The sequence below is a fragment of the Dryobates pubescens genome, chromosome 3, assembly GCF_014839835.1.
Source record: "Dryobates pubescens isolate bDryPub1 chromosome 3, bDryPub1.pri, whole genome shotgun sequence".
NCBI lineage: Eukaryota > Metazoa > Chordata > Aves > Piciformes > Picidae > Dryobates > Dryobates pubescens.
Window position 1 is genome coordinate 35,051,163 of NC_071614.1, and position 10,490 is coordinate 35,061,652.

Here is a 10,490-nt window from a genome sequence, read left to right on the forward strand (position 1 = left end):
AAGTCTGTTATTTGCATATGAAGGTTACTATTCTTACCAAAAAAATGATCTTATTACAGCTTGGCACAGCATATAGCAAATTCATCAGTGGAGAAACCACAGTACAATAGGTAGAGTGTTCAGGTTGGGTATGGACAAAATAAATCTAGGTCCCTGTTGCAGACTGGTTCTCTAGTTCCTGTGCTCACCTTTTATTTTATGGAAATAATTAACTCATCTTCATAGTGTATAGAGAGTCCCTCAGCCCTCCCTTAAAACTGGCCATCTGCAGCTACTTACTCTTCATTTTTCTGGCCTTGATAATACAAAATTACTTAGACAAAGTGGCATTTATGCAGAAGAAATCCTGGAAGACATTCAATCTTTGAGTAGGGAAGTTAAGGCTCAGATTGTCATACGGATTATGCAACTGAAGCTAGGTTTCCCGTAAGTTCTTATAAAGCCTTAATTATCAAGGTACTGGATTTTCTGGCATGAGGAAAATCTTACTGCACTTCTGCCCAATTATTCTGAAAGGCCACGATTTCATGCCAGTGAAGAAGAAACATTTAAAATGTCAAAAACTTTCCTAGATCAAGAAAAATATTTCTAGCCCAGATCTAACTGCAGCATTCGTCATATCACCTCATTAGGTGGATTTGTTTGTTTGGCATCAATGTAGGACTTCTGTTAGGAAGAAGTGAAGTTGCCACACATGAAAACATAGCTCCAATAATTGCTGTGTCACTGCATGCTCAAGAGCTGTGTTGTGCCATCACCTCCTCCCAAAGTCTCACAAGCTCTCATCTCATCCCTAAGGTCCTCTCCATGCCTTATTGTCAATGCTTCATGAGTTTCCAAGGAAAGAGTGAAATCAGAAAGAGAAACAGATGTTGTGTGAGCTAAGGAGAAGAGCTAGATAAGAGTTTCAGGGGGTGGAACAATGTGAGAGGTGTGGACTAAGCAGTCATATAAGGGAATGATGAGTAACTTGGGTTCACTAGTATGTACTTGTTTAGAAATCTTGTTTCAGATAGATGCCTGTTGTTTCTACAGAAAATAACTTTTAAAAAACTCTTTAAATTCATGAAGCATGGCAGGGAATATATTCTTTGTGTAATAATCATTACGGCTGATCCCATTACAGCAGAGCTTCAAAAAATGTTAAGAATAGTTGTCCATGTAAGGAATTTCACCGTTAGATTTGCCTCCTAAATTAAAACATATTTAGATGTGTGAAGAAGGTGATAGATATCATCCCACATGTTAAATTGATGTTATACTGAGTTTTGTGTTTGAAGCAGTGGGAATTTACATGTGAGGGAAAAAAATGTGGTATAGCAAGGAGAAGTTCCTAAACTATGTCTTAAAATAAGGCTTTGTCCTTAATTTTTCACAGCTGTGACCCTAATTTTTGTATTATTTTTTTTAAGGAAAGCTGGTTACCAGGTTGCTCTTGGGAGGGCTTGGCTTTATGTCCCTCTCCTTCACTCTCATTTCACACGCTTGATTGCCTTTAATCCCCTCTTGCATTTTTTTCAGTTTTAACTCATAACTTTTTGTAACTCCAGTACAACACAGATGTCCTTTTGTTCAAAATGACAAGTGTTATTTTGCAACAGTTACTGTAATAGCCTGGAGGCAATTGAGTAAGTCTGTCAGATCACAGAGTCATAGAATCATAGAATGATTCTGTGGTTCTCCTCCCCCACTACTCTGCCCTGGTGAGGCCGCATCTGGAATGTTCTGTCCAGTTCTGGGGCCCTCATTTCAAGAAGGACAGGGAACTGCTCGAAAGAGTCCAGCACAAAGATGATTAAGGGAGTGGAACATCTCCCTTATGAGGAAAGGCTGAGGGACCTGGATTTCTTTAGCTTGGAGAAGACTGAGGGATGACTTCATTGATGTTTATAAATATGTGAAAGGATGGAGTCAGGCTCTTCTCAGTGATATCCAATGATAGGACAAGGGGCAAGTGGTACAAGCTGGAGCATAGGAGGTTCCATGTAAACATAAGGAAAAAATTTTTCACTGTGCGGGTGACAGAACACTGGAACAGGCTGCCCAGAGAGGTTGTGGAGTCTCCTTCACCGGACACATTCCTGTGTGACCTGCTCTAGATGGTCCTGCTCTGATAGGGGGATTGGAGTAGATGATCTTTTGAGGTCCCTTTCAACCCTTAATATTCTGTGATTCTGTGATTTGAATTGGAAGAGAGCTTCAAGGTCATCTAGTTTCAATTTCCTTGCCATGGGCAGGGACATATTCCATTAGATTGGGATGATCAAAGCCACATCCAACCTAGTTTTGAACACTTCCAGGGAGGGGCAATCCACAGTGTCTCTGGGCAACCTCTTCCAGTGCTTCATGACCCTCATAATAAAGAATTTATTCCTTTTATTTAATCTAAATCTGTCTTCTTCAGTTTAAAACCATTACCCCTTGTCCTCTGTATTGTTACATGCCCTCCCCACCTTTTCTGTAGGCCCCCTTTAAGTACCAGAAGGCAGATATAAGGTCTTCCTGAAGCCTTATCTTCTCCAGGGTGAATAATCCCAACTCTCTCAGCCTGTCCTCACTGGTGCAGATCAATATACTTCTCTTTCTGTGCAGTCACAACTTTTTTATCTTTCTCATGGATTGAAATTCTCATGGGATGTGGAGATTTGGCTTTATATTATATCTGAAATTGACTGACAAGAAGTGGAGGCAAAGTATTCTAGTGTATGGTTTACTCCAGGAGTTAAGGTACTTGCTTGAGGGACAGAAGATCAACATTTACATCTCTCTGCAAATATATCAGGGGATGTCAGCCAATATACTTGAATGCTGATGGAACTCTTTATGGAAGCAATGACCTAATGCCAAGAAATAGGACATGGCTATGAATCCCCATCAGCCAGTCTCCTTCACTCTGCCTAGGGTTAAGCATTGAAATCATAAGAAAGTGGAACTAAAGTGCCAGCTGTTCCTTGGAATTTCCTGCTTGTTATGTTAGATCATAGAATTATGTAATCACAGAATGGTTTGGGTTGGAAGGGACTTTCACAGATCATCCAGCCCAACCTGCTGCCATGGGACATCTTTCATTAGTTTGGGTTACTCAGAGCCCCTTTCATACTGGTCTTCCAAGGATGAGGAGCCGTAACTTGCCTAGGCAACGTGTTCCAGTGCCTTCATGGTAACATTTTCCTTATGTCTAATCTAAACCTTCTCCTCCCTGAGCATACTGTCTTTTTCCCAGGCATTCATCTTAGAGATGGGGAAATTAGTGGTCCACGCTACACTTACCCAAAACAATTAAGACCTGATATGGATCTACCATCTTTATATTCCATTCCTTTTCCTCCCTTGTACCTGTGCATCTGCCTTGTCCTGCTGGTTTCCGGAGGGAGGCCAGGCAGCCCTGGGAAACTGAGGTCCCATGGTTGGGCAGAGACAGGGAGTGAGACACAGAGAGGAGGGGTCATTTTAAAGAGCACCCGAGCACAGGCTCCGGTCTCTTTTGCTCACTGAGACAGCAAAGCATCACGCTGGAAACCACAAGCTGGAACTTACCAAGTGGCCTCTGATCTTTGTCTCTGTTTTTTATCACATTTTCTCTCATTTGGTCTTCTCATTTTTCCAAGGAAGAGACATTTTCACTGACAGCTTCTTGGACAGCTCTAGGACAACATTTTTCTGAGGAGGGTAAGGGGGGTTTAACTCCTGACTTTGATAGTGTTTAGAAAATAACATATTTGGGGGGGGGGGGGGAAGGGAGGTTTGAAGGTTGAATATTTGAATCATTGGTTTGGGTCCCTGAGTGTCCTTTAATCTTAGTTGTTCTTAAGCTAAAATAAATTAGGTGAAAGTGAGCAGCTATAGAATATCAAATTGCTGTGGGTTTTCAAAGTTAAGTAGCTTGGATTTATTACAGAATCATTTAATTTGTTTCACTGGTTTTGCATGTTTTGTCACTTATGTTCTAATACACTTAACTAGCTGGTGACATTTCTGCTGATGGAAAAGTGGGGTTTAGGGAAAAAACTTTGGAGAGTGGACATTTTTGAACAGAGAGGATTGAAATGAGCTCTGCAATACCGTAGTGAGGCAATAAACATTGTGCTGCATGTAGTAAACTTTTTAAGTTATTGGTCTCTAAAAATATTTAGAACCACAAATACAACTGCCAAATAATATGCCCTTGCCAGCTATGAATTTGTGGTTATTGCTATGCAAAAATATAACTTCGAGGATAGCATTAAAAGACATCCAAGTTTGGGGTTTTTTTAATTCTATGCCAGCAAATATACATGACACCTGCAATAGCATAGTGGGTTTTTTGCAACAAAACTTGTGTCAGACAACTAAATATACTAAAACAGCAGCTATACTTTCGATTGAACCTGTCTTAAAATGGCAAGCTGCTGGGAGGTTGCTATTCTGGGAGGTGACTCTGATAGGTCTCAACAGATGCAGCTTCTGGAATGCAGCCGGAGAGGGGGAGCTGGGCAGCAGCTGACCCCCACACTGGCACACTGACATTTCAGGGATCACAGCTCACGTCAGTGCAGGCTGACACTGACACTTTCAGCACACATGGCCTTCTCCCTTGCCTGCTCTGCAAATGGTTGGCACCCAGCAGCACCAAAAAAAAAAATCCTGGTGCTCACAGGCAGCAACCATTCCTTTCTATAATTAAATTATCATTTTGTTATGTGCTGTGTGCCTAAGCAAACACTGATGTGCTGAGACTCTAGATTGAAATATTACTGAGGTCTTTTTATTAAGTTATCTAAAAGAATCCAGTTGTTTGTGTTATCATTAAGGAGCATTTCTTCATGTTCTGGTTTTTATGAGTGCAAGATCACAGAGAAAATTAGCATGTGTAAATTGTTTTAAAAGCAGTGGAAATAACAGAGATAAGTGCTATATTTGAATCTATTTGAATGTCACTCTCAGCAATAACACATTTTTGTGTGTTGTTGAAGATCAGTGCTTTCCTTCAACATGCATTTCCGTAGGCATATATTTGTTTGAACTATTTCCTTTGAAGACTGCTTAGGGGCTGTCTTACATTGCATGTGACAAAAATTAGCTCTTCATTTCAGCAAGAGCTAGACCTTGCTCGGACTTGATACATATAATTCAAATATCTGTCCTAACATGACAGTATGGGAATAATTTTTACCTCCCCATATAAAGAAGTTGTTTAAAATAACACATCCTGCTAGAGTTTGCATGACATTTTTTTCAAATAAAAATTAGACATCTTCTCCCTAAATCTCTGCCAAATCCTAGAAGCAGGATTGTAAATTTCAGCTTACTCATATTGAAAAGCAAGCAAAGTGTACTACAGGTGGAAGTTATTTGTGAATCTGACATGGGAAATAGAATATCATCAGTCTAGAAAATTAAAAGTTACAAAAACCTGGAAACAGCTTGGAGCAGATCCTAAATCTAAAATCAGTATTAACATCCTAGTAAAATTCACTTTCTTCTTATGTCTCATCTTGCCTTTCTTTTTTCTTTTTTTGTTTTTTCTTTTTTCAATTTTGACAGTTTCTCCCACTATTGATATTTACTGGTCTAATTCTAAAATTGGCTGTTAGTCTCTACTAGCTCTCAAACAAATTCAGGAGCCCGTATTTTCCCCTTCCCCTAATGAATTCAGATCTACAACTTAGCTGCTTTCAATATGTATTTACAAAATTTTGCACTCAGTTCCCTGGATATGGTGATAATAGGTGAATGTTAATTTATGACCTTGTTATTTTTTATAAAAAGGAATTAATTCCAGGTATATTCTTCACTCTTTGAATATTGGTTGTTACTAATAAATAGCCACACTACAATCCAGGACAGTAAAATAGCTCTTAGGAAGGTAGATTATTCTTTTGGTTTGTGTTTGTGGCTTTTATAAGTTATCAACAAAGCTGAGATTTGTTTCATAATCACATAGCTATTAAATTTCACAACCATGGCATATCTCTAAACATTTAAATTTTATTTTTAGCAAGCTCTTGGCTGTAATATTTCATTGCAGTCATGGCCCCTAAGAAGAAGAATGTGAAAAAGAACAAAGCAGATATCAATGAAATGACTATCATCGTGGAAGATGGCCCTCTCAGTAAGCTAAATGGATTGAATGGACTCTTAGATGGAGGAAATGGTTTCAGCTGCATCTCATCTGAGGTTTCTGACCCATTGTATAGCCCAAATCTCTTGGAAGGTCTAAGCAGAATGAGACAAGAAAATTTTCTTTGTGACTTGACTATCAGTACCAAAACTAAATCCTTCAGTGTTCATAAGGTGGTGATGGCTTCAAGCAGTGACTACTTTCACAACATCTTAAAGAAAGATCCATCCACTCAAAGAGTAGACCTCAATGATGTATCCCCATTGGGTCTAGCTACTGTTATCACCTATGCTTACACTGGAAAACTCACTCTTTCCCTTTATACAATAGGTAGTATTATTTCCACAGCAATTTATCTACAGATCCACACCCTTGTGAAGATGTGCTGTGATTTTCTAATCCAAGAAATCAGTGTTGAGAATTGTATGTACATTGCCAATATTGCAGAAACATATGGACTGAGAACAACCAAGGATGCAGCACACAAATTTATTAGAGACAACTTCATTGAATTTTCAGAAACGGATCAGTTCTTGAAACTCACGTTTGATCAGATTAATGAACTTCTTGCAGACGATGAATTGCAGTTGCCTTCTGAAATTGTTGCATTCCAGACTGCAATAAAATGGCTGGAGTTTGACCAAAAACGAGTGAAGTTTGCTGCCGATCTTTTAGGTAACATCCGTTTTGGTACCATCTCAGCCCAAGACCTTGTCAATTATGTTCAAACTGTGCCAAGAATGATGCAAGATGCAGACTGCCATAAGCTCCTAGTGGATGCCATGAACTATCATTTGCTTCCCTACCACCAGAATACACTTCAGTCCAGAAGAACCAGGATCCGTGGAGGTTTCAGAGTCTTAGTTACTGTTGGTGGACGCCCTGCTCTAGCAGAAAAGTCTCTTAGCAGAGATATCTTATACAGAGATCCTGAAAACGGATGGAAGAAGATGACTGAAATGCCTGCTAAAAGTTTTAATCAGTGTGTCACAGTGATGGATGGATTTCTCTATGTGGCTGGTGGGGAAGACCAGAATGATGCCAGGAACCAAGCCAAGCATGCAGTCAGCAATTTCTGCAGGTAACTAGATAGCTATTTAAAAGGGATGGGGAGATCCATTCCAAACAATGCAAGTAGATTAACCAAGCTGGTTTGTGGCATACACCATGAACCAAACAGATAAATGGAGAGGGGACAGCACGGAGGAGATTTGGATGATATTCTATACTAAAGTTTGAATGCCAGAAATGTGCAAGTTGTGCAAAAAATTCCCATGGTTACACATGCACAATGGGAAGTGGGAAAACTTACTCTGAATAGAGGAAATAAATAGGAACTAGGATGTTCTATGGTACCACTAAAATGCACCAAATCAGACATGGTGAGACTTTTAAAGTCAAAGTGGCTCTGATGCCTCACAGAATATTTTGCAAACCACCTGTTAGTTATTACAATCATGAGTTTCTCTGCACTCTCCACCATATTTTCAGCAGCTTTTACACTGTGTTTCTTATCCTTTAGCTTTTTTATCTGTTGAGAGTTTAGAAGCAATATCACCATCTCTTGAAGGTTATGTCTCTGCTCCAAATAATACCTCATTTCTGAAATATTACAGTTCCTATCTGTAGTCATCCAAGGACTGCACTGGTGATAGCAAAGTACATAGGCTCCACACAATAGTTAAATGTGTGGGACTAGGTTTTAAATAGTCAGTGTAAAAGCCGACAATAGCTTGAAGCAAGGCTGGAGGTGAGGCAACTCAGCTTTTTATCTACTAACAGCCTATGGATATGCAATGGCAATACACAGCCACTAATGCTTCGTTCTCTGCTCCCAGAAGGAACATTCAGATAAATTCTCCTGAGGATATCAACATACAAAGTTAATGGATGAGGAATCTTCTCAAGATCAATTTTATTGTGTAATCCACTTTGTCAGAAAAATATATCGTATATAGGAGATTATGCTGCCACTCTCCTGACCTTTTGCCTTTAAATCATGCCTCACATTCTCACAAGGAGCTGTGTACTTGGTGCACAGCTTGATTGTGGGAAGGAGGTGGGGGAATCCTTGGGTCAATGTCTGAATTACTTCTGCTCCCTGTTCTGCCATTAACCTTGAGTATGTCAAGTCACATCAGTATGTCTATGGGCTTGCTTTCAGAGCTGCAGGTGACAATGCTGAATGACAGCTACCAATTAGTATTTACTTTTTCATAGTTTTTCTGGTGTGATTCTCTGATCCCCTTAGCATCCAACAAGGGAAATGTATGTGCCTATTAAACTCAGCTTCTTCAGAAGTCATAATTTGCTATTTCCTTTTTTGAAATTGCATATTTAAATGTCAAGGAGGGAACGTTATTTCAGGTAAGAATGGTGTTAGAATGAAAAAATGTCCTTTCCACATGAATTGTGTGAGTGTCAAGGAAGGAATACTTGCCATTTAGAAAATACTAGAAAGATGAAAGTATAAATCACCATCTATCATTTTTTAAAACCCTTTGAGTAAATTTTCACACCCTTGCTGTAGGCATAAACTGAAAAAGAAGCCCCTTTCCCTTGTATGTTGGATGTATCTTCTCCCTATATTCTGATAAGTTTATTGTACAAAATCAAATTATAGAGGAGTCAGATTTACTTCAGTGAAATAATACCAGATTTGAATGATAGTAACATTTCTCCAGTCAAAAACTACATTTGGAAATTTAATCAGGAATACCAGTTTCATTCCACTAACTTCTAATAGGTTAAATAAGTAACTAAAATTTTAGCAACATCACACCTGCAGCAGTAGTGGTGCAGGGACAGGACTGTAGAATTGAGTGGAACAGTGCATGAGACAGTTACCATCTTTTTTAAATGCTTTCAGATACGATCCTCGTTTCAACACCTGGATTCACCTGGCAAACATGAATCAGCGGCGTACCCACTTTAGCCTGAATGTATTCAACGGCCTCCTTTTTGCAGTGGGTGGTCGCAATTCTGAGGGGTGCCTCTCCTCGATTGAATGCTATGTGCCTGCAACTAATCAGTGGCAGATGAAGGCACCCCTGGAGGTGCCCAGGTGCTGCCATGCCAGTGCCGTGGTGGACGGTTGTATCCTGGTCACAGGAGGTTACATTAATAATGCTTACTCTCGCTCGGTGTGCATGTATGACCCCAGCAAAGATAGCTGGCAGGATAAGTCCAGCCTCAGCACCCCACGGGGGTGGCATTGCGCAGTGTCCCTTCTGGAGAGGGTCTATGTGATGGGTGGGTCTCAGCTAGGGGGGCGAGCCGAAAGGGTTGATGTTCTCCCTGTGGAGTGTTACAGTCCTTACACAGGGCAATGGAGTTACGTGGCACCACTTCAGACTGGCGTTAGTACAGCCGGTGCCTCCATCCTTAATGGGAAAGTTTACTTAGTGGGTGGCTGGAATGAAATAGAGAAAAAATACAAGAAGTGCATCCAGTGCTATAACCCAGATCTCAATGAGTGGACGGAGGAGGATGAGCTGCCTGAGGCCACCGTGGGCGTATCCTGTTGTACAATATCCATGCCCAGCACCAAAACAAGAGAGTCCAGGGCCAGCTCAGTCTCTTCTGTCCCAGTCAGTATTTAAATATGGGTCTAACCAGCAATAAGTAAAAATGTTTACCAGCACAGCAGTGTGATTAGCCCTTTAAGTAGCATTTTTGTGCTTATATGGAAAAAAAATAATTGGCTTTGCAACAGTTTTGACAGTGCAAATTGACCAGTTTTCATGATTACAGGTGGCATGAAACAGTGTATTAGGGAGAAGACAAATTTTCTTAGCAGGAAGAGAGAGTTAGCCTATAACCACACAATTCCATTTTCTTCCTGACTTTGCCACTCACTTACTCTACTATTTGTGGTAAATAATTTCATTTATTTGTGTTTTGGTTTCCATACCCACCAAATAGAGATAAACTTGCTTCAGAAAATTGTTGTGAGGGGTTTTTTTCATACTGAATTTAAATGCTTTCAGAATCCAAAATGAAAGTCAAATATTGCTAGCAATAAATCTTAACATACATCAGAAATGGGAGAAAAAAACCAAAATGCCCCAAAAAAGAGTATATAGCATGTAGATACTTTTCCTTTGGGGGCAGTGGTATTCACAAAAAAATTCTCACAATATTTTTCTCCTTTGGGAGTTAGAAAGAGATGCCTGTCTTCTGCCATGAAATAATTTAATTCCTGCATCTAATGCTGTGGCATGGCCTTCAAGATCTGAATCTACAAAATTACCTCCTGTAAGCACTATGGGCCAGCCCTGATGGCTACCTTGGGGGCCATATTGGTCTCTTGACCTTCATGTATACACAAAGCAGCAGACCACCACCCCATCCTCCTCCTCACATCAGGGTGACTTTCTTGTCATTCCAG

At 40.0% G+C, this 10,490-nt stretch overlaps 1 protein-coding gene across 1 annotated transcript; it reads left to right on the forward strand.

The window, feature by feature from the left end:
• Window positions 1-3,487: 3,487 nt before the first annotated feature.
• KLHL31 (kelch like family member 31) lies at window positions 3,488-9,919 on the forward strand. Its single transcript, XM_009904162.2, has 3 exons — window positions 3,488-3,669; window positions 5,978-7,181; window positions 8,970-9,919. The coding sequence occupies exons 2-3, from the start codon at window positions 6,010-6,012 to the stop codon at window positions 9,700-9,702; spliced, it is 1,905 nt and encodes a 634-aa protein (XP_009902464.1). The 5' UTR covers window positions 3,488-3,669; window positions 5,978-6,009; the 3' UTR covers window positions 9,703-9,919.
• Window positions 9,920-10,490: the final 571 nt, after the last annotated feature.

Bases quoted from the DNA above. Each gene is read 5' to 3' on its own strand.
- KLHL31 (XM_009904162.2), top strand. From the start codon at position 6,010: ATGGCCCCTAAGAAGAAGAATGTGAAAAAGAACAAAGCAGATATCAAT. The intron at 7,182-8,969 runs GTAACTAGATAG...AAATGCTTTCAG, and splicing joins GCAGTCAGCAATTTCTGCAG to ATACGATCCTCGTTTCAACA.